Source organism: Amblyomma americanum, chromosome 9, assembly GCF_052857255.1.
Source record: "Amblyomma americanum isolate KBUSLIRL-KWMA chromosome 9, ASM5285725v1, whole genome shotgun sequence".
Taxonomy (NCBI): domain Eukaryota; kingdom Metazoa; phylum Arthropoda; class Arachnida; order Ixodida; family Ixodidae; genus Amblyomma; species Amblyomma americanum.
The window spans coordinates 141,617,479-141,641,949 of NC_135505.1; the positions used below are offsets into that span (position 1 = coordinate 141,617,479).

The 24,471-nt window shown below is 46.6% G+C and overlaps 1 protein-coding gene across 2 annotated transcripts; it reads right to left on the reverse strand.

Moving 5' to 3' along the window:
- Nucleotides 1-857: 857 nt before the first annotated feature.
- On the reverse strand, nt 858-23,648 carry Hrd3 (HMG-coA reductase degradation 3). Of its 2 annotated transcripts, none has more exons than XM_077637794.1 (16): nt 23,388-23,648; nt 19,394-19,609; nt 18,083-18,280; nt 14,835-15,063; nt 13,230-13,290; nt 10,528-10,886; nt 8,970-9,124; nt 8,166-8,369; nt 7,244-7,306; nt 6,353-6,440; nt 5,360-5,508; nt 4,481-4,646; nt 3,645-3,719; nt 2,815-2,987; nt 2,422-2,544; nt 858-1,390 (listed from the first exon to the last, which is right to left on the reverse strand). In XM_077637794.1, exons 2-16 carry the CDS (start codon nt 19,577-19,579, stop codon nt 1,271-1,273), a joined length of 2,349 nt encoding a protein of 782 aa, XP_077493920.1. In that variant the 5' UTR covers nt 19,580-19,609; nt 23,388-23,648; the 3' UTR covers nt 858-1,270. The 2 variants fall into 2 exon arrangements, with proteins under 2 accessions (XP_077493920.1, XP_077493919.1); XM_077637793.1 differs by having other exon boundaries at nt 858-1,396.
- Between the last annotated feature and the right edge of the window lie 823 nt (nt 23,649-24,471).

Genomic DNA, 24,471 nt, shown 5'->3' on the forward strand with positions numbered 1-24,471 from the left:
AAAAAAAGAAAATCTAAGAAGTGAACAGAAGTCGGGAGAGTTGTAAGAAAGAGATAGGAAAGTGAAAGACAGAGGGGAGGACAGGAAAAGGCGACTGTCGATTTCCCCCGGTCGGGTCAGGCCGGAGGTGCCGTCTACAGGAAGCTGGGGCCAAAGTGGTGTGTTGCCTCCGCCGAGAGGCCTTAAAGGTCCAAACGCTCGGCATTGGCTCAATCACCAAGATCCCCTTTTCCCCGCCCATGGCGATGCCATGGACGGCTAAGCGCGGGTCCGTGGTGATGCACTGCTCGCCATAATCCCCTTGCGGGGATGTGTCTGCGGATGCTCAGGAACCCGTGGTGTCGCAACTCACCAACATCTGCATGAAGCAGATGCTCCTGCGGGGATTTTTCCAAAAGTTCTGTGCACCTAACTCTGGAGCTTTTTTTGTTTGGAGTTACAACTAACAAGCCACAGTTCGATGCCTTACATTATGCAGTGCCTCTGGCACTTCTTGAGGAAATTATTTTTTATTTAAAACACTGAAATTTGGTCATTTTTTTCGTGGTATGGAAAGAGTTAAGGATCTGACTTGTCAGTCTCCAATTACACTTGCACTGCATTGATAGGGATATTAAAAGTGTGGTCTACACCCCATTAAATGGCTTACCCATCCTCGTCATCCACAATCACTGATCATCACCATCATCGCTGGTTGCTCGCCAGGATAAAATGCTTTCTGCAGAAGAATGCAGCTGATGTGAATCAGTGTGCAAGCTTCTCAAGCTGGGAAGTTGGAGCCTGAGAGAGCTCGCTTGTTCACAGCAGTTTCTGTACAAAAAAAGACGAGCAGAAAGACATCCACGACACATCACAACTAGAATTTAACTATTGTCTGTGTTTTTAATCTCGCAACTTCTTGAAACAACAAGGCAATTCTGCCTGTGCAAATAAAAGGGGAGGCCAAAAGAGAAGGGAAAAAAAATAAAAAAAGAGAAAAACAGAATTTAACACCCTCCCAACACCTGCGCTCACAAATCCTATTGTCTGCTCCTTTGTTGCGAATCTTGCACCACGACCACGGGCAATTTCCACTACAACCGTGTAAAGAGAGTCCTCTTCTTGACGAACGCAGGCGCACACAGGTTGAGCTTTGAAGGGAACACCCCCGTACGACTAGCAGCAGTTTGTTGGTTTCACAGTTCGAGAAAACACGTGGCATCACAAGAGCGGTGGTGGTGGCGCTTGCAGCCGGAAGAGTCTTTTGCCCGCCGTCTTCACCAGAGACCGCTCACGCCCGCCTGAAGTAGACCAGCACGCCGAGGAGAATGGCCATCACGGTCATGACGTAGAGGTCCCAGTCAGGCCCAAGCGCATCACTCGGGCTGAACTTAGGCAGCAGTTTGTCCCACTGTTGCTGAGGTGCAAGAGAGAGAGGGGGGTGGGGGGGTGGAAGGTGACCAGGTGCAGTTCGCCAGAGCTTGCGACCAAAGTACAGTAGACAATCACTAATTTGAATTTGCGCTCGATTAGAACCTACAGTTTATTTGAAGGAACGCACTGGTCCCATCAACATCAAGTGTATTAAAAAAATTAACGTTGCACACAACATGAATGGCACTTGACTGAACCACATGTAATCATACTGCTTCAACAACGCAACACGGACAGGACAAAACGGAAACACAGACAAGTGCTGATGATCAACTATCCCATCCTTGCTGCGCTGTTCAGCCAGTACGAATATAAGTACCACTTGCCCAATCACATGTCATCAGCCTACTGTCCATCCTAACGCTGCATCATAGTTACTGCCACAGCGCAAATGCATGTACGCCTCATGCTCATTACCAGTAGAACATTATTTTACCATTGCCCTTCCGTGCAGCCTTGAACAGGTACATAGTACAGTCTAATTTTCAGTGTACAATTTTGCACACTGCACCACAAAATCACCAGCAATGTGCCATAGCTTCAAAGAAATTAAATGTCCGTGTGAATAAAATTTTTTTTTTTTTCCTAAGTCCTGTTCCACAAGTTTTCAATGGTGGGCGTGCACCTTACACAGTGAAAGAAGCTGGCTAGGACCACGGATGGACGTTATTAGCACGTTTCCTTACCAAGCTGCAAAATCGGAGTACGCATACTGTGTACAGCTCGCTCCTTTGCTAGCTTTATCTGAAAGCATGACTTCTGCTCTTTCTTGCATGCATGTCAGGCAGTAAGAAGCAGAAACCAGGACACACGCAGTATTCCTCAGCATCCTGTGAAAGCTGGCGAGGTCGCAAGAAGGTAAAATGACCAAGATCCCCTGGTTTATCCGTACACATTTGCACACTACTGCGGGGAAGATGGTTTAGCCTTACACGCTCGAACACTGCGTGCGGAACCACGCAGGAGCCAAAGGAAGGTAGCACGCATAGGAGAACGCCAGTGCCTCACCTCCTTGAGGTAAGCGAACCCGTAGAGCAGACCAAGCTTGACAAGTGCCAGTGCAACGGGGAGCTGTGCATCCGCACTCGTCTCGGCCGCCATGTCGTAGTAACGCTTGGCCAAGTGGATGTCCTGCGAGGTGAATTGTGAAGATGTATCTAAGCATTTTTTTTCCTGCACGCTGCAGGTAACATTAAAAAAAAATAATTACAGACAATCAATGTGATCGATGTGGCACAGTACGCTTCTGCACAAAAAGTAAGAATGCACCAGGAATTGTGCTCTAAATAGCGGCTGGAACACTGGCCCACATAAAATTGTGATTGGCGGAAAGTACAGATACATGCCAGGGACAGCTGGCCTAATGGCAAGCAATTGGAGTATGATGCAGGTTGAGCTTACTTTTTTAAGCCCCAGCCCCTGTTCGTGCATGTAGCCGAGGTTGAACATGGCCTGCGCATTGTGCTGCTGCTCGGAGGCCAAGCGATAGTGGGTGGCTGCCGTCTCGTAGTCAATGGTGGTGCCGTAGCCGTAGTAGTGGTAGTCGCCCAGCTTCACCCGTGCCACCGAGTAGCCTGCGAGCAGTTATCGAGAGCACCATTGGTAAGGCAGTCACAGCACAAGCAACCACGGAATTTAAGATTGCTGACAGCTGAGTGGCTCGCAGCCACAAACTGTAAACAGCGGGATTTCACGTCCCTAAGCAACACACGGACCATAAGGGATGTTGTAGTGGAAGCCTCCAGATTAACTTGGTCCGGATTAATTTAGATTAATGGCTGTTAGTCTAAAGTGGAGGGGGGACCACGCCTCGCAGCTATTTGCGCCATTGCCCACGCCGCCTGTGCAATTTTCACAATGAATTCCAAGAGTAACTGCATTTACTCGTACAAAAATTTCATTGCGCAGCGCCACTCGTCATCTGTCAGCAATAGCGTTCCTGTATATGATATGGAGAGTAGACTGGGCAAGAAAAAACAAATAAGAATAAAATTGCCCAGCCTGCACACCACCAGAGTGTATATGATACAGGAACACTAGTCAGCAAAGACGATATTCTGGCAGATGCAGTGTGCTGTATACGGGGCACAGCCTGGACCAGAGGGCACTGCGGATGCCAGTGAACACCGGGCCTCTCCAAGCAAACTGCACGTAATTGATCGGGCAGGCCGTGCAAATGCGTAGATAAATAAACAAATTAAACAGAGTGAGAGAAAAAAAGCCGCCTTCACCTTGTGCGGCCGCTCTGTTCCAGAACAGCAGGGCCCAGGCGAAGGTCTCGTTCTTCGGGAAGTGCTTGCTCTCACCTGGAAAGCATGGAGCAGTTTTCAAAAGGAAAATGCGAACCTGCTATTTGTGACGATATGATTTGAATGCAGAGGCACAAGGGCTGCAAGGCTAAAAGGGAGTCGAGGTTAAAGTGGTTTTTGTCTACACTTAGGCCTACTTCACCTAGCACTTTGTGCCATGGTTAGGGCAACCCAAAAAGGAAAGGCATAAATAAAAGCGGAGGAAGCCTGCGCCTAATGAAATTTTGAGGTATAAACCAAATATCTTGATGATATGAACGTCACAGAGTCACGAAAAATTCGTTATCATCCGGAAATTTTTTATCATCCAAAACGAACAAAAACCCGATGCAGAAGCATAAGAAATGCATTCGTGCAGAACTATTTACGGCTATCAGGATTTATGTAGAGATGCATGGCACAGCTTAATTTGTTTCTGAAAACAAAATCTAATTTAATGGACATTTGTGTGCTGTAGCACAGCCTGAAAGTCCCTGCACAAAATACTGTCTTGAAATCACCGTAGGTTCCTAGTAAAAATGACTCAGGTTTTACTAATATACTGTTTTTATCATTAGAACGTGGTAATCAGGATACAGTAACTTCAATATGTCCTCAGTCTCCCATCAAGCCGTATTTTCCTGCCAGTGCTGATCTCGGCCACTGTTTCTTTTGTGGATTAGGATTTTTGGCTTTTGATTTGATCACATCAAAGCTGGTCCCCGAAACTGGTCGCCTACCGCACTCAGCATGCTTAATGCTCGGAAATGTTCGCCAACCTCTGTCGAGGATGAAGGCAGAGTTGCTCTGGGCCACCTCGTAGCCGAGCTCGGCGAGGAACGCGTACTTCACGAGGGCGGCATCAATCCGGCCGTCCCGGTAGTCGGCGTATGCCTGCATCAGCTTCTCGCTCCATCGACCGCGCTCCGCCACGTTCTTGAAGAGCTGCAAAAGGAAGGCACCCAGAAACACACATGCTTCAGCCTGCACTGGCCACGTACAAGCAGTGTTTTAACAACAAAAGCTTATGTGCTTGTAATGCGCACAGATGAAATTTCTTGTGTGCTTTTCTGTGCTTTTGTGTACTGAAGGCCAATAAGACACCAAACTGCCCGTTTCATTCACTTTTTTTTGCTTAGGCGTCTGCCATAAGCGTGTGGCTGGGCGGACATATGAGAAATTTTGACTCTCGCAAAAAAATATGTCCAGACCCTTTTGCAGCGATAGCTACATTACGGTAGCATTTCAAACTTTCAAACGTTCAGCATGGCAGCGCCGCCACCCTGGGGCTGTCACGTGGTGCGAAGCAGCTGCTGGTGGCGCGCGTCATGGCTGGTCACGTGACAAAGTTCCACTCGGCCAGCTGTAGCTATTGCGTCACTCCAGGTTTAACCAGAGCTAAACCACCGCCAATTTTTTTCCCCCATGAAAGAGACCCTCCAAATTGATAACTCATCATGCGAGTAAATGTAATAAGTTTCAGGGAACCAAAAAACTGCTCCAAGGTACCCAATGGTTCCACAGAATCCCACTCGAAAACTGCTGCTCTATCCCATCTCTCTTTACCTGACTCTGCCACAGCAGCAGCTAACTCAAATCACCTGATAATGATTACAAGGACAGTTTGATGGAAACTATGCTCTGGACATGGAACCCACCTCGACGGCGGTGCTGCAGGAGCGCACGGTGCCAGTGCCGGTGGCATGCATTTGGGCCAAGTTGTAGAAGGCCAGCACATGGCCCGACTGTGAGGCCAGCGTGTAATACTTGATGGCCATCTTGAAGTCGCGCAGCACACCGAGTCCATCTGCACAGAGGAACGTCACACCAAGTTAAGGCCGTATGCCTACAACTACAAGTCCAACACCGCAGCTAAAGCTCTTCGGTCACAACCTACACAAAACCACCCCCTTCAGCCTGATGTCTGGAAAGGTAACAATTGTTTCAACGTTTGGAAGTCTATACAGATTATACCACCACCTGGAGGGAAGCAGATCAACTCCTAAGTACTGTTTGGTGCTGCCAAAACTTCCCATGCACAAGGTCATCCACTTCTGGGGTGAACATGTATGGCCACAAGTTGGCTGCTTGCCAACAGACAGGCACTGGTGGCGTGGGCAGCTATCACTGTGCACATATGTGGACATTACTCTTGAGTGATGATCAGTGAAACCATGACTAAACTTGATCACATGATCCTGTGTTCACCTCAGAATTGGACAGCCCTGCACATTAGCCTGTTTCCATCTGATAAAGGCCAGGCTATACCATTTGATGCTGAGAAAAGCTGGACTGGTCCCATGCAGGGGCAAAGCCAAGAGAATACGGTTAACAAGAAAGCTTCAGACTTTTGAACATCTGTCCTCGAGGAACGCGTTCCCAGAGCCACAAACCTGAATAACACAACCACACATGCACACTTTCATAACCAGGAGGCCACCGTGTGAAACCGAAGCGGTGACATCAGTGAGCATTCTGTTTTGACGTACGTACATGTTGTTACTACGGTGGCTACTATGAAGAACATACCCAATCTCATCGCAAACCCCAGAAAACTTCCCCGATCGAGCAATCATTACAAACTATGCTTTTGCAAATGCTCTGATCAAATCATTCTCCCTTACGTTCCCAAAATGCTGAACGTCACTCACTATAGTACATGTTGCCCAGCTGGAGCTGGCCGTCAACCCAGCCTTGGTTGGCCGCTAGTGTGAAGTACTTGAACGCCTTCTGGTAGTCCTGCACAGCAAGAGCAATAGAGTATTGTGCATTGCAGTTACTGAAAGGTAAGGAGAAAGAATAAATGTAGATAAATACGCCGTGCACTGGCATGGCATGATACTGTCAGGGGTGGCTGAACGTTACTCGCACGCTACTGCCATCTGGTGATGGTGGTCAGAATAACCCCTTCTGCTTACATCTGTTGATACAGGGCAGACTTTTATCTACGTGATGTGTCTTATGTGTAGCGCGGAGCTAATAATAATTGGTTTTGGGGGAAAGGAAATAGCACAGTATCTGTCTCATATCTCCTTGGACACCTGAACCACACCGTAAGGGAAGGGATAAGGAGGGAGTGAAAGAATAGAGGAAGAAAGTGGTGCTGTAGTGGAGGACTCCGGAATAATTTCGTCCACCTGGGGATCTTTAACGGGCACTGACATCGCACAGCACACAGGCGCCTTAGCGTTTTGCCGCCATAAAAACGCAGCCGCCACGGTCGGGTTTGAACCCGGGGACTCCGGATCAGTAGCCGAGCGCCCTAACCACTGAGCCACCGCAGTGGGTCAACGAGCGGAGCTACGAAGTCAACACTCTCAACTACACATAAACCTTCCCCTCCGACATGTTGGAAGGTTGCTTTCTGCAAAGCCAGGTGGCACCTCTGCATGCACCTCCACCAATTTACGCGAGGTCGCCTGGTCGTTTCCGAATGCTGGTGCCACTAGGGAGCTTCCACCACGGTGCATTCACGGCCTGCGGCTAAAGCTCTGACTTCCTTGCAGCAGAGCTACCGAGCTAGTAGCAGTTTGCACACCTACCTTTTCCACTCCCTTGCCATGCAGGTACATCAGGCCCAGGCCACTCTGTCCAACAGCGTTGCCCTGGAAGGAGAAATCAGAAGCACAGTTTCAGTGCTCTTCATGCTGTATGGAGCTCAAAGATGTTCCAACAGGCTAGCCAGCTAACTCCGCAATCTAAGAGAGGCAGCGGCACAGATAGGTAAAAGAATGGCTGTGTTTAGGCCCGTTGTTTCCGTTTCTTGCTTTGTATGCATTGTTGCGTTTGAAGTCCATGTTTTATTTATGCCAGTGACTTTCATGGTGCTGCAGAAAGTAAGTCTGCATGGACCAGGTGCTTGTGTGTGCTCTCGGCCAAAGCCAGTTTGAGGGAAAGCAAGCCATACAAAGTAAAACGAGAAAAAAAACCCTCCGTGGTTAATTACAGTTTTTCCCGATATCAAAACTTCAGGTGCGCACTTCAGCTTAGGAACTAATCAAAGACAGCAATCAGTGGGTGTCTTCCATTATAAACTATCACTGCTCAAAACAATTTTTTCATACCTGCAACAACTACAAGTGCACAGGAACGTCGAAGGGCACTACTGAATGAAAAATGCAAATATAGTCAAGGAGAAAGCACCTTAGCCAAGAGCAGCCACCTTTTACCCAGTGCAGTAACTATTATTGAGCCTCTTATTTGTTTTCCTCCTTTGCATTTTGCCTTGCCACACAAAACATATTACGGATTTTTTTTTGCCTCTTTTGAATTCTGTGCTTCAAATACCCTACCACTGTGCTTGATGTCTTCAAGTCGTGAGTAAAGATGAAATAAAGTACAAGAAGAGGTAAAAGGCAAACACCTTACCAATCTTTTAAAGACCGTTTCGCCACCAAATTCCGCGATGTTGCAGATTTCCTTCTCGCTGGAACTAACCCTACTCCCAAGTTGTGGGGGACCCACCTTCTCGGCGGCCATGGAGAAGTACTTGAAGGCGGTCTCATTGCTCTGGGGCACCACGGAGCCACCCTCGAGGAACATCTTGCCCAGGAAGGCCATGGCATTGGCGTTGCCCGTGTTGGCCGCCTGGGTGAAGTAGCCGAGCGCCCGCGAGTGGTCCTGCTCCACACCGCGGCCCCCCTGGTAGTGCAGCTGGCCCAGGCCCACCTGTACGGAGGAACGCAAGCGTCTTCAGGAGGCCGTCGTCACGACACCAAGCGCGCACCAACAGGAATGGTGCATACACGACTGCCACTGCTACTAGAGGGCATCACTGCATCATCCACTGATGCAGCACTGCAGGTACAATAGAACATTTTAATTTTGACTTGAAGGAGATGAAAAAAATATGAATTACGAGGCATATGCCATACATCACGTGAGGCTGCAAATGGAGGAACTGCACATAGAGAAACTGCAGCTTTCCAGCGCAAATTCATGCAGTTCAGCTGAAACTTTGGATGTCCATTACACGCATCTCTGCATTTCTTGCTTTTTATTTGTAAGATGAAAACAATACAAAGCCCCGACTTTGTCATTACCTGAATGACACATGCTTTTAAGCATATAAATCTGATTACACACTTGCCCTCTTCGTTACTCTTCTCATTATTTTTATAACCTTTAGAGACGGGGCAGGTTCTGTACTCATTTGGTAAAAGAAAGAAACCAATTTCGTTTCATTTATATTTCCGACCGAGTTTAAACTGAAGAAAAAAAAAATCATTTATACACCACTAGTCGCTACACAAGTGCAAGCCAACTCACCTGAGCTTGAACATCTCCCTTATCAGCGAGGAACTGGTAGTACTGGATCAGATCGTCATCGATGAGCCCCGACGAGGAGCCGGGGTTCTCGACCTCGTCGAGCAGTCGAATTCGCTGAATCACGGTCGAGCCGCCCTTGTTCACGTCCTGCTCCACTGGAAAAGCAAGACGCCACCCTGGAGTCAAGGCACTGCCTGGGCAAGCACTCGCGGTACCACAGAGGCTGCTCAGGAAATGCAGCATGACAAGTCTGTCACAGGACCATGAAGGAAAAAAAGAAAAGGACCAGCACACGAATGCTGCTGTAGAGGAAGTCAATCTTCACAAAAGTCAAAGAGCTCACTCAATACGTGTTGTATATCTCAATACAGCACTCAATAGGTGCTGTATAAGAGCCAAAATGGCTACTGGTGATTCAAACATTGCAAAGTGGCAATTAGAGTGAATTGAGAACGCAACAAAAATTTAAGAAAAGCACGTGGGGGGGAGAGCTCTCTTTCTCTTTTTGACTCGGGAACACGTCCTGTGCTCCGCTCTCCGCCAGGGGGGCGAGGCCTCATGGGAACATATTCCCACGAGCTCGTCCCGTCCAGCCTCTGAGTTTCTCCCCTGCCCTAGAGTATATGAACATTCCCTCATAACCTTGCTAGTGAGTCGGAAGATTTCGATTCCCTACCGCATTTTGTTGCTAGCTGGCGTTATTATTGTCGTGACAATAAATGCCTTTCTGTTTCAGCCGGTGTCGTTACAGCATGCGCTTGTTTGCGCGCGCGATCACGGGGTGGGGACCGGCTGTTTAAGCGAGTAAAACGTATTTACCTTGGTATTTCAAAATGCACAACAAGCAGCGACGCGAGCGCATGCGCACCTAGTTCACGCCGTAATGCCTCCCGGCAGCACAGTTTCAGACAGATTCTCGTAGAGCGAAAGCATGGGTGCTTTTATAACACGTGCAGTAAAATTTTTTGTTTTGATAACAAATTTAGCAGTGCGTTTATTATACAAATACATCCAATGTCGGATATTTCTAGGGCACCAAGAAAATCGTGCCACAGTGCTGATCTGGAAATGGCAAAAAGACCAAAGGCTGACAGATTTTTGGGAAATAAATGTCATTCATGAGCTATCCAGTCCAATCTGTCAATGTTCTGGCCTGATTTCCCGATAACGAAGCTTCCGCTTCAGCAACATTTTTAGCGGGTCTCGTGAACTTCATTGTAGCGGGATTCGACTGTATTAGCTTTCAGCAGAACGTAATGCACACATGAAAAAATTATTTTGGCTTATATATATATATATATATATATATATATATATATATATATATATATATATATATATATATATATATATATATATATATATATATACACACACACACACACACACACCTTTTTTTGAATTACTGGTTGCCAAGTTCAGGCTGTGGCCATTGTAACAGTATGTACGATATCCATTCCTCGTATCAAATATGAATTCAATAAAAAACACATTTAATTTGTATTTGAAATTTTGAATGTTTGCAAACTCTTAAAAAAACAGCAGTCATGAAACTCACCCCTTTTGGCCACTTTCCGGTAGTAGGTGAGCGCCGCCTCGCAGCTGGTGAGCACGCTGGTGCCGTACCAGTACCGGTAGCCCAGTGCCATCTGGGCAAATGGGTTGCCGCCCAGGGCCCCGAAGGTGTAGTAGATGAGTGCCTTTGCCTGGCTCGAGTCAACACCCAAGCCAATGGCATAGATGAAGCCAAGGTATGTCTGGCCGGCCGGCGACCCGACTGAAGCCAGGGCCTCGAAGTAGAGTCGGGCTTTGGTCACGTTCTGAGCAACCCCGTCGCCAAACAGGTATGCCTCGCCGATGGCCTCCTGAGCCGACGTATGGCCAAGGTCGGCCGCTTCCTCCAAGAGCTCATAGCCTCTGCAACGAGGTTTGACAAGGTGACAGACCAATTTGAGGTGCACAGGGCACCTTGATGTCACACAGGAACTAGTCTCCTGATTACAACAAGCGGGCAAATCATCTTACTGTCAGAAATGAGCCAGATCTGGTATGGTGTTTGGGGTCCAAAGGAGCATGGGGTACAACTCCTTCTACGGCATTTACTCGCACAATGAACCACCTTTTTCCAGAAAGTTGACATCAATGCGGGGAGATGGTTTATTACAAGGGGAACAAAAAAAGTTTGGGCAAATTTTTGCGTAAGAGTCAAAACTTCATATCCCACATCTGTCCATATGTTCGCCCGCCCTTCCGCTTGCCTGCCTGTCCACTCGCTAATCCGCCCATCCGCCAACCTGCCCGCTCGTTCACTAACCTGCCTGCACATCTGTCCACCTATCGCCAAAAGTGCATGGTCGACAAGTTGCTTCTCCGCGTCACTCACATTCGTGTGTGGCCAGTGTTTTTAGAATCGTTTGATTCAGAAGGTGTTTGCTGTATTATGGTGCAATCCAACGATTTTCCGACAGTCGACTCTGGCGGCCAATCGTGGCAAGATAAACTGCTGCAAACCAGCCTGGCGGTCAGGTGCATGCCTTTTATGCAAGGTTAAAAAAAAAAAAAAAAGAGTACATCCTCATTGACAAAAGTGGGGGGCTGGGTTCATTATGCCGGTGGATTCATTACACGAGTAAATGCAGTGTAATTTTCATTCTAAATATTTATTGCATGGCCCTTTCCAGTTGCGTTCATGCTTGCTCAGCAGCAAAAGTCGTGTTTATAACTGAGAGAACTAGGATTTAAGAAATATAGAAGATTTTTAGCCCCTCAATTAAAACTCATAATGTCAAGGCCAAAAACCACTCTGTGATCACCACAGGGAAGTGAATGACTGTGTGTCCTAGACTCAACTTAGGTATCCATGCGCAAAAAAAGGTTTGCTCACGAAAACGATCACCGCCGGTGACACCTGTATTAAAACTTTTCCTAGCTCACAGAAGTTCCGATTTTAGCGAAAGCAGCCCCCTGCCTGCAGAATGCGGCAATTTATTGGTACAGATCAACTTCATTTTGCCCCCAGTGATCCTTACACGACCGAAGCTATACACGGGCTATGGGAGAAGACACTGTAGTTACAGACCTAGCTGTTACCACAACTTGCCGACATCAAGTTATAATATGCGTGACTCTATGTATAGTTACTGTGAGCTATTTTGCACATTTTTTTTTTACTGCAAAACTAGTGCTACCGTATGTGCCCCAAAAATATGATGTCTATTGAAGTGAAGCCTCCAGTGCAAGCTGCCACCCACTAACCACCCACTAGTCACTGGTTCGAGTCGTAAAGTGCGTCAGCATCACCCGCGCCTCATGCGGCACGCCACGATTGGTTCACTACATCATGCCACTCTGGTCACTTGCAGCTCCACCAGGGTATACAAGCGAGAGCCGACACACGACGCAGCCTTTCTCAACGCAGTGAAATGCATTAGATGCCATTTCTCTGATCACAAGGTCATGGTCCCGGCGATGAATCCAAATCCTCTGCTGGAAAGATCAATTCACACGTGCGCCTAGAATAAAGCATCCATCAAATTCAATGAAGGGAAGACATTCGGTAGTTATTGATGGGTGTACACAATTACACCAGCTTGCACGGCTAGAGGCGGGCCATCGTGATCCCACAGAAATGACAGCGGCAAGCCTTCAGGTACTAACTCATTCATCAGAAGCAACACTGCGGCAAGCCCAGGTGAACCAGCCAATGAAAGCCGGATGCATTACTACGACCAGTTCAGGAGTTTGGACATGGCAAAATTGGAAAAGCACCAAAACCAAAGCACCATTTGGAAAAGCTTTACTCCTGACTGCGTATGCAAGATTTGTTGCATCAGATTGTCTGATCATCCGTCAATTTTTGTCTTCGACTCATACTCATCATAAGCCTTTGATTCTATGGATAATGAATACATACACACCAACATGATCAAATGAGAAAAAAAGGAAATCTGATACCACGCAGCTCTCAGATTGCTACAAGTGAAGAAGTACATGTCACTAGCGTCGTCTCCTTGGCCTGAGAATGTTGGTTCATGGTGATAAAATACAGCAGGGAATTGCGTTAAGCTGCCACACTGATACAGCAGTTGAAGGCCCCTTGAAGGGAGATTGCTACAGGGAAGTTTGACAAACATTAACACACCTGAAAATGTTAGCTAATTCGTGAAGGTAACTTAACATTCAATAAGAAACAAGTAAGCACACATGCACCTAACCGAACACTTACTGCATGGACAAACATTGTGTGTTGTGACAACTTACTTTCTCCTGTCGGAGTCGGTCGAGTTGAGCAACGCCCTGGCCGCCTCGTAGAGGCTGATGGCTGCAGAAAACAAAAAAGAAACAGAGTTGTTGGGGAGCATGACAGGCCTAGAAAATGTGTCTAGAGGCCAACCACTCAGTCTGCATACGAGAAAAGCATCACTTTCAGTGCACGACTGGTGTTTAAGCAGACCAACCACTTGGGGCCAGCGAGAGCAGTAGGGGGCTAATACTACAGTCGACTCAATATTTCAAATTCAAACGGGACCACAGATTCGTTTGAATCACCGCGGAGTTAGAGTTCACAGTAGTACTTTCAAAACGCTTGACGTAGAAAGGATGAAAGAATCAGCTGGAATAAAGCAGATGTTCTGATTAGTGAGAGCCCAGAGTATGGTGGAACCCTTCTGTAGTAAAGTCACTCGGACCAAAAAAATCTTCACTGTAGCAGGGACCTTAACCATCTTAACATGTGCTAATGATCTATTTTCAGTTATCACGTTTTCGTTCCATTTACAAATTGAGGAAGTACCACATTTGCATGAATACAACATGGCTAAAAATATAACAAGTTTGATTCTAAGTAAAAACAAAAGCGCTGCATGAAAATGGCATCATCTTCTACGGCCTCGGTGTCATTTAAGATAGTCAGGAAACTCGTGCGACACAGCAGGCTGCGAAAGCTGCGCAGATGCTCGTGCCCGCCTCACCCGTACTACCCCAGATGGCACGCTCGCTCTACTCAACCACCTGCGCCCACAATACAGTTTTTCCATGTCGTTTTCGGCCAGCAATGAAAGTTCGTTACATTGAAAGTGCGACAATATCTACTTCGTTATACTAAAGCTAAAAATATATGGTGTTCTATGGATGTGAAATTATGAACACTGGAATACTTCGTTACACTGCAGTTTGTTACATTGGGGTTTAACTGTATTAGCAACAACTTATTTCCACCCTATAAAAGCTTGAAAAGGGTCCTCAGTAGTATAAAGGGTTGTTCACATGCAAGCGGTCGAGTGAACTGAACGACCAGCGGCTCGGTGCAGCGATGCTTGTCGAAAGGTTCCGTTTCACATGCGTCGCTCCAGAGCGTTTACTGCCGCTGCGAATCCCAGTGTTGCTGGCAGAGAATACGAGCTCGCGGTTGGTTCCGGTGGTTTGCAGCTATCAACATAGACCACGTTCATGCATTATTTTTCTAAGATTGCTCAAATTTTGTTTAGAAATAAAGAACTCTTGTTTGTTAAATAGCAACTACTCATTTTGATGCCAATAATTTCATTTTTTTAAGTTCGTACGTGCGTGGCGGAAGCACGTGTAGTAAACAAACATTTGTCTTTCCCGCACGAATCCTCTACTTGTCACGTGGTTTTTCCGCCGTGCAGTCATTGGTCAGAGGGCGGAGCTATCGCGCTGTCGCCACGAAAATTTCCAACTTGTTGGAACCCCTTCGCCCTGGCCGGCCGAGCTTCCGTGACGGGTCGAAACAGGTTTTTCATCGCGGCGACAGGCTTCGCTGGCATTTTCACTTGCATGTGAAACACGCTTAAGTGAGTAAATAACTAAATAAATGAAGATGCAAAAAAAGGAAAAGAAACTTGCCTCTTTTCTCCTCTTCTGTCAGTTCTAGAGGAGCAGGTTCAGGTGGCGGCACTTGTGTCTCTTCAATGGTCGCCTTCGGGGAAGGCGGCACATCGGCAGTAGCGGAGGTGGCATCTGGATCAGAGTCGCCCTTGGCGGGCGGCAGTGCACTATCACCACCAGCTTCATCTTCCGCTTTCTGCTCAATGGTAGCATCATCTGCAGTTGATGTCATCTCCCCTTCTTTCCTCTGCATTGATTTTGAAAACGAGGCCATCGTTTTTAAAGGGCCACCAACGACCAATTTTCAGTTGGTCTAGCAGTATAATCTCATAACAGACCTTGAAAGTGCTAAAGATGTCGATTTTTTGTAAAAAGTCCACAACCCCAAATACTGTTATTAGAGACTTGGATTCACTCTGCAGGAAGCTAAGAAACTTAAAATGAGCTGCATGGCTAACAGCTTTTGATTCAGACTGATCTGAACCAGCCAAGGTCAAGCGTACAGAGGTTGCACTGCCCATCTATGGAAAGCACCTCCATGTGAGCGGACAACACTCACCGCCCACATGCGTATATTGTTACACACCGCCGTGGTGGTGCGACAGAACCTCGCTCAGAGGTGTGCGCTTTTTGTGGACCACAAATGAATTGCGTCATGGTTGTGGTGTTGGCTGGTTGTCCCTTCCTCAGAGGCCACTTGAGACAAAGCATACTGTGTAGTGCTGTGAATAAGTCTTTTCTCTTTTGTAAATGGCCATCAGTAATTGGGGTGTTGGGGATCTACCCATGGAGCAGACCTATCTGCATTATGTCCAGGGTCAAAGGTAGTTTTGGCCTACCTGTGAGTAGCAATTCATCTCTTGTGAGCATAATTCAGTACATGAAGGCGCCACTGGATTCAAGCTTTCGGATAACTTTAACCTTAGCCCCGCAATCTCACCAGAATGCATAGAGCTATAAGTGCACAAAAAAAAAAACCTCATCACCTCATGTGCAAATTGGGTCGGCCACTGATATTTCAAATTGTGTGCCGTCATAGCCACTCTTACTGGTGATGTGCTCATGGCAGCAGTCGCTTTCCTGTATAAACAAGAGGTGGCGCAAGCACAACCTTCATCATCAGCAACTTCGTGAGCTTGCGCAGCATGCATCGCACCGGAATCTAAAACCACAAGGCTGCTGGCAGAGGTTGGTAGTTTATCAGTTCAAATGGCCACTCACCAGGCTAACCAAAGTGCGAACTTAGAAGTGCTATTTTACTGTCCTTGATCTTTGTTAGGCTCCAACAGTTAGCTTTGCGATTATGTCGTTACATTCATTACCATTGCTCTGAGACATCCTAACCTGTGTGCATGCCACGATGTCAACACCTTGCGGGAAGAATGTAGCAGGTCACCAAAGCTCCCGGAGAAACTTTGGCAACTGACCGGGAGGTTGATGAATGAAAGGTGAGTGAGCATGGGTTTGCGAACCACATACCGAAGAGCACACTGCAGGCATTGCTCCGTGACATGCTAAAGCTGAGGGGCGAAGAGAACCATTAGCTCACATTTAAAATCAGCTTTGTTTTTGCTAGCCAAAGAGTCTGTGAGTTCGGGATCAGTTGACTTATATTCAGAGCCGACTCAAACGTGGCATTATGCAGCTACTATAATAAAATGGCAGCTCCCATCTTTGCTGTTGCAGTTGCTGTGTACCGCCTAGGTACAGCTGTGGGAAAAAGTAAGAGCCCCCCCCCCGCCACCCATCGCGTTCTGAAGCTTGCTGCTCTACAGCGCAAAGCTTCGGAACACAATGGGTGGCAGGGGGGGCTCTTACTTGTTCCCATAGCTGTATATCGAGGAATACGTAAAATTAACCACTGCCGTCAAAAAGTTCCCAGTAACAAAGTGCGAACCAGCTTATTAGCCTCCTAATTTAGTCCGTTCTATCCGAATGTATGATGTAACCAAATCCAATCCATACCATACTATGCGGAGTCAGCGGCAGAGACAGAAAGACCAACCAAACATGGTAGATTGGTATATTACCGTAAAAACCGGACTATAGGTCGGACCGGTATATAGGTCGACCCCCTAACTAACCAATTCTAAAAATGAAAAAGATCTTTTTCAATGGGAAAAGTACCGAAAGACATCCTTACTTTGAAACAAATGCGACTCGAGAGGTTGCACAATGGTGACAGTATTTAATTTCATTTAAATGCTGCTTGTATGTACACCCGGCAAATTTTTTAACAATATCGCGCACCAATCGGCTTGCGTGTTTGTTTCTGGCACAGGCAAGTACGGCGCCGTAGAGCAAAGCCCTCCTCTTCATGAATCGCCGCAACCAGGATGGCGAGCCTTTGAATTGCGCCCTCGTGAGTCTAGAGGCACGCGCGATCTGCCGCTTTCACGCGGATGCATTCGGCAGTCACAGGCAGCGATCTTGCTCGCAGCGCAACGTTTCCTTCCTATTCTCGATACACTACGCTCTGCTCACGAAATGATGTTGTCTTCTGGTTGCTGCAAGTTGCAATACGCAGCTTCTGCCTCCGCCAGTACTGAATACTCTTTTCGGATACTCCAAATTCGCGCTGTGCCGCCAGGTACCCGTGAGCTTCCTCGTACTCAATCGTGTTTTTCTTGAAGGCGACAATAAATTGCCGTTAGCTTCCGCTTTGCATCTACTGAAACGCAAAATGGCGGCACTGCTGCCGATGGCGATGGTGATGGAGGCTGCTGACTTCAGTCACCCATTGTTGCAAGACTGCCGTATTTTTTCCGCCAATGACCGGTATATAAGACTGGTGTCGACTTTTCTCCATGTTTTTTTGAAAAAAAGTTCGACCTATATTCCGGTTTTTACGGTACATCCGAATATCTGTTTGAACCCGATCAGTTGTAAAGAGATTATTCTGTTTATCACTTGATCACCACATCCCAGCACTTAACAAGCATGCTACCTCTATTGAAAATGGAAATTTTATAAGACAGAGAAGGCAAAAAAAAGGAATTGCTGCTGCAGTCATCTTTTACAGGCAAACTGCAATGATAGCAACACAATTTTTCTGTGCGTGGACCTCTGATGTTAGACCATACCATCATTAATTTTCATTCAGTGACCAAGGAGCCACTAATCATTAATGTTAGGGGGAGGAGGAGGAGGAAGAAGAGGAAAGGCAAGGATGTTGACCCGAACAATAATCAGTTTGCAATTTCTATCTTCAAGACTCTCCTGCCAACAGCACTGAAGAAAACAGTGAAATGAGCAAACCAACTCGCCTCAAGTTTTCGTGTCTGTTCACTGGACACATCCCCGCTGGGAGTCTGTACAGTCCGCGTTGCAGGCATGGGCTCAAACCGGTTATTGCTGCGGGCCTCCAATGTTTCTCTAGCTTCTGCATTCGACGATACGTCATCACTGTTGCCAACAGCACTTGCTTTTGGCAGTGCTGGCAGGCGGACCTCGGAAGCAGGTGCCTGGAGAAAAAAAAAAAGCATGACTGAACAACACTTCCATCTAGTTCGAAATGCAACTCAAACCTTACGTAGCCCAAAACTTCTCAGCTCAGTCAGACATAGCTCTATTCTGTGTGAACTGGTGAGACCGTACTCAAGAAATTGTGTTCATAATGCGAAACTGATCTCCATAAAATTGATTCATCTGTCCACAAGGTGGGAATGTCACTATCTTCAAGGCTTATGCTAATCCACGTGCCTTTCATCGCACTCTCACTGCATCATCAATACATGACAATGTATACCTTCAATAAACACACACCTGCATAATCTGACCAATCATTTGTGAAGATGATGGGCTATGATTGTCTAAGCATTGCGAACCACTTGTCCAAAAGTGCGACTTACAGAGTGGAGGCTGTCAAGGCTATCCGTGGAAGGATTTCATACTTTTTCCTAGTTGCAAAAGCCTTTGCTATATGCGTGAGCTGTCAATAGCCTAAATTAGCTGCAAGCATTGGTCTTGAAATAAATAGATAATCTATGGATATGCATGTAGTCAATTGATAAGTGCACTTAAGGTGCTTACCTGCGACATAACTACACATCATAAATTAATTTTTTCTAGTGAGCTTTCGGACACTGCCGACTACTCGCACTACTACACACTACACAGAACAAGACCTGTCTTGTTTTGTGTAGTGTGCAGTAGTATGAGTGTCTGCAAGCTTGCCAGAAACTAGGAAAGATGAATTCAGGAAGCCGTTACCAACTCGCCCAACTAAATGTGTTAACTAATCACCCATTTTACTGCAATTTACATCTTCATCCACCTCAATGCTTCAACTGCTTTTATTTTTGTCACCAAATTTTTCCAAATATATACTCCCTTGATTATTTTACAATGCAGAGACACTTTTCATGCGAGGCAGATAATCTCTGACATACAACCTTGCTGTAAGGACTGACAATGTAAAAAAAAAAAGAAAGTTTCCTACACCAAACTGGGAGACAACAGTGAGGCTCGTGACTACAATAGACTGATGAAATGACCAAACTGATGAAATGACCGGCAGTTTATGTTGTAGTCACTTTTGGTAGTCACTTTCCGCAGCCATTAAAATGCCCACTCACCTGCAGCCCTTCCTTTTCATCGCTACTGCTCGCTGAGTCATCGGAGGGGCGCTTCCCGGTACCATCCCCGCTGGCCCTGTCACAGCTGCAGGGACCAGGCAGAACTGCGAGCACCAGCAGGCAGCACACCAGCCCCGACCACCACCACGCCCGGTACCACATCCGCCTTCTCGAGCCACGCTGCATTTTGCCCGGCTTTGGTCGCTAACAATGCATCTGCAATGGAGACAGCATGCGTCAGAATGTGCCAGACCAACAGCACTCTTAAAGGGACACTTAAGAGGCCGGAGATGGGTGGCACACACAAAGCACCACAAGAAAAAGAAGAAAATGAAGGACAAGAAAAATGCAGCACTGAAACACAACTCCCAGTTTACTGCAAAACTTAGCTGTTTAAGTACAAATCCACCACAAAAGAAGAAGAAAGGAATGAGCAAATAGGAAATAATGATAAACTAAATGATGAAATGAAAATTACGGAGGGGACTTAAGAATACTTACGTGTTTTGAAGGCTAAAGCATTAAATTTTTAATTTATATTTTCCTTCCTTTCTAATCACAAACCTACTAATTAGCATAGAGTCGCAAGGCAATGCATACACTAGGTTCACCTTTATTTGTCAAAAAACAACATGGTTTTTTGTGCCCTATGGGTTGAATGCTTGCATCACAATCTGGAAGTCCTTTTTCCAATTCTCCGCACCTTCGGAAGAAATTTCTTTCCTTGCTGATGATGTCATTGTTTTGTGGACCATTTTTCCTGGATGCCGACGTCGCCGCCGGGTTTCGTAGGTAATGATCCATATAAGGCTGTCGCCTTAATGAAAGCCTACATAACAAATTCAATGAATTAAAAGAAGTAACCTAGTAGTTCACATGACTTTAGGCACGGTATAATATGATATGTAAACCAGCACACAAGCTACGGGAGACGCCCCAGTTGAGGGCTCCAGATTAATTTCGATCACCTGGGGTCCATTAACGTGCACTGACATTGTACAGTACACGGGCACCTTTTGCATTTTGCCTCCACTGAAGTACACCCGCCAGACCCGGGATTAATTACAGTGAACTCGGGCTCCGTAGGCAAACATCACAGCTACTAAGCCACTGCAGCGGGTCACATGCTATTAGGCGCTGAGCTGACAAAGAAACGTTTGATTCTTCCTTCACCCTTGTTCTCAAATTGCAATGTATGCCATCAAAAAGACAGGAAATCAGCGCTTGTCTTTGTACTCTTCCTACGTCCCTGTCTTTTTTGTGTTGTATACAATCATGGATTACCAACTCGCCCACGCATCTGTTTTAGCCACTATGAAACACCAACTTGCGGACTGCGATTACGGCTGGTGGATTAGAACCTATCAGAGCGCATTGCAGTGCTCCAACACTTTCGTTTGCCAAAAAAGAAATGCAAATTTCTAGGGATAGAGAAAACTGCCGATTACGCTATTGGCATTGATGTAGTAATTTTTGACACACTGGCCTGAACATGCTGACTTTATTCTTAACTTCTGAGTTCTGTATCTCTGCCTAAGCCAACATTATCAAGTCCATCGGGACACACATGTTGTATTGCATAAAATACCGTTTAAACATCCCCTGTTAAAGCTTACACTGGAATGACAGACAACATCACCATCTGCGTTTAAAACACGGAATGAACCTTAGCATTTATGAAAACTCTCCAAAGCTTCTACAGGATTCAACCATATATGTATTACATGATGCACATGCATTCATGGTGTTTTCTCCATGCTGAGCAGCCATCGCGGTGGCTCAGTGGTTATGGCGCTCTGCTGCTGACTTGAAAGACGCAGCTTCGAACCTGGCCCCGCTGGTCACATTTCGATGGAGGCGAAATGCTAGAGGCCCTTGTATTGCTTGATGGCAGTCACGCTAAAGTACACCAGGTGGTCGAAATTATCCGCAGCCCTTCACTACGGCATCCCTCATAGCCTCAGTCACTTTTGAGACATTAAACCCCTAAAAACCATCAGTGCTGAGCATACGTGGCCACTCACTGCATTTCTTTTTGTCTTTGTCTGCATAATACGCTACCATTAATGCTGCTTCGTAAAGAGGAAGTCAGGATCTCTCAAGCTGTTTATACGGACTTACTACAACACCTTGTTGCAAAATAAACCTTCAAACCGTCTATAGACTATACTAATTTTGGCCCATTTTAAATGCCTGAATGTCAACATGAACACATGTTCAGTGCTGCATTTCGTCCCCTTAATGCAAAGAGACTTCTGCAACATGCGATGACTAAACAGGGGCACTTAACAGCCCTGTAAATGATGATGATAAGTCTACACCAGACTATTCTGCTGCTTGCAAACTGACTAAAAAGACAAATCTACAAGTGGAAAGTCAATTTTTCATTTCAATAGCCTCGTTTTAAGCGTAGCGCCATCGATTGGCCTGTTGACAAGGGTGTCTGTAGAAACATCATGATTGCATCCAGTGACTGACACTGCCAGAAGCACCTCAGAAATTCTGCCTGCTATTAGCAAAGTTGTCATTTGCAATGCAACACTGCACAGCAACAGTGCGGGTGAAAAAACAAAGGCAGATCATACTAGAGGTCCCTAACAAAACCTAGGAACTCTTGTGACTGCAGATGCCACAAAATAGCAATTAGAAACCCTGTGTAGCGCATATGAATTAGAACCTTCGAAAGAGGAAATGGCAATAAACGAAGAACCTAGGAAGTACCCCACAACTTGCATATTCCAGCAAGCTAAGACGTGTGCAAAATAACATCAAGCAGCTCGGGAAATGAAAAAAAATGAACAGCACGAAATGGAAGGCTTCTCACATTTGATTCCACCACAAAGATTGCTTTTAAAGAAGAAAATATGCCTGTAAATGCCCTGCCTTCTCGCTGTCAATAGGTTTTACAAGAATGAAGTGAAAAGACCATGCTCAACACAGTTGTGGGAGACAGCTGCAAATGCCTGCCTGCAGAAGAGGAAATAGTTGTGGTATAAAGCTACTGCACATTCTTCCTACAGCCCAAAAACAAGCTTCTCCGAGGGTAGTGAAAAGGTCTACATGGGCACAATTTCTACAACCACCGCCAAGACCACGTCTCTTAAGGAATTTTTGACGAAAATCCCGCCACTTTGTAGGGTAAATTCATACTGCGACCTAGCTTGTGATGTCAAATTGGGACTCTGGCGTAATTAGATGCGCGATCAGTTATCTCACTCCATTCCACGCGAGTACCCGCCAAAGCTCACAACACTCACACATGGATGATAGCGATCAAATGCCACGTCCAAGTTCACATAGCACTACTCTTATGCATTCTGCTGTAGACGATGTCTATATCTGCATCTTGGCTGTTTTCCGATGTCTGGTCAGGAAAAACAAAGATAGCACCGGCGGCTTGAAACAAATAAGACGCGACCTTCACAGAAAACAGGTTATGTGCGCTCGCATCTCTCGAGATTGTCGTTTGTCGCGGGCAGACAGACTAGAGTTTGGCTTTGTGTCTCGAAAGACATGCTTTTGCAGTGCACGGCTTTTCAAGCAAGAGATCTGTACGAAGATGCAGCATCGGGGGTCACTTTGAAGAAGCTAAGGCCTGCGAAAGACCACGTCGCTTAAAACGACGTGTCCTTAGGAGAAAAGAGCTCCTAGCCCAGACCCGCATCACGGCAATGCCCGTAAATCGACTGACGCCGGCGGAAAACGCCCCCGTACATCGATAACACAGGGTCAGTTTCAAACTCAGCAGTTCATCGGTAACCAGGGACTGACCACGAAGCGATGAGAAAAACAAGAGAAAAACGACCTCCAAAACTGCGCAAGTTCCAAGCGGCGTCGGGGACGCCAGTAGACACAGATAGGGCGCGACGTTTACGCATTTGACCGGCAGACGTCAACGCCGGTGGCTGACGTCTCGCAAGGGCGCGCGACAGAAGCAAACGCGCACTGCTGCGTAAAGGTAAAACCGAAACGTTGATCGCCGATTTCCCCTCACCTGATCGATTTCACGCTTGTGCTGATGCGCCGAAGGGGGCTTGGTCCGTCCGCGGACGACGCCAGCTGTCCGTCGCTGTGACGATCATTCCGGGCGGACGCTGCGCGCCATCGCGGCTTCGCTGCGGGGATTTGGGATTTATCGGGCGCACACGGAGGTGGGCTCAAGCCTGGGCTTCTCGTGCGCGACGATTCCTGCGATGCCACGTAAAGCAAGAGCACATTGCAGTTGACTACAAGTCGATGTCCATTGGTCCTTTTTAGGCTTGACAGCTGTGGGTGTTATTCATTATTCTTGTGGTGCGCTAGGTGGCGCTAGCAAATGTACGGCTTTATTCATACTAAAGTATTATTATTTCTTTTTTTATTATTGGTTTTTGGGGAAAGGAAATGGCGCAGTACCTGTCTCATATATCGTTGGACACCTGAACCGCGCCGTAAGGGAAGGGATAAAGGAGGGAGTGAAAGAAGAAAGAGGTGCCGTAGTGGAGGGCTCCGAAATATTTTCGACCACCTGGGGATCTTTAACGTGCACTGACATCGCACAGCACACGGGCGCCTTAGCGTTCTTCCTCCATAAAAACGCAGCCGCCGCGGTCGGGTTCGAACCCGGGAACTCCGGACCATTAGTGATAATTGGTTTCTTGGGGAAAGGAAATGGCGCAGTATCTGCCTCATGATTCGATAAGACCAGCGCGGAAACAGACAGGGACACGAGAAGAAAAAACACTGACGACAGGACGAGCGCTGACTAACAACTCTTTATTGTCGAGGAACACCCAGCACAATATATGCCAAAACACCACGTGACAGTCAGGGGGCCAAAGATTACAACCTAATCCACAGTCATCAAGGGGCGGCCAACACATGCTTGAACCAGAAGGAAAAACCACAAAAAGTGAAAAAAAGGGGTGAAACTTTATGAAGTGAGCATATCAAAAGTACTTTAACCAGCAAAACACCAAGGAAAAAAAACACAAGTGCCAAACAACATCGTGTCCAAAGGGCGGTGTCAAGAACACTTTAACAACAAAAAGCGAGCCTGAAAGGGCCCAAGCAAGCGAAGCAAAAGCAGTGTCAGAAAT

Bases quoted from the DNA above. Each gene is read 5' to 3' on its own strand.
- Hrd3 (XM_077637793.1), bottom strand. From the start codon at position 19,579: ATGCAGCGTGGCTCGAGAAGGCGGATGTGGTACCGGGCGTGGTGGTGG. The intron at 8,370-8,969 runs GTGAGTTGGCTT...TCCTCCGTACAG, and splicing joins AGGGAGATGTTCAAGCTCAG to GTGGGCCTGGGCCAGCTGCA. The intron at 1,397-2,421 runs GTGAGGCACTGG...CTTGCACCTCAG, and splicing joins GGTTCGCTTACCTCAAGGAG to CAACAGTGGGACAAACTGCT.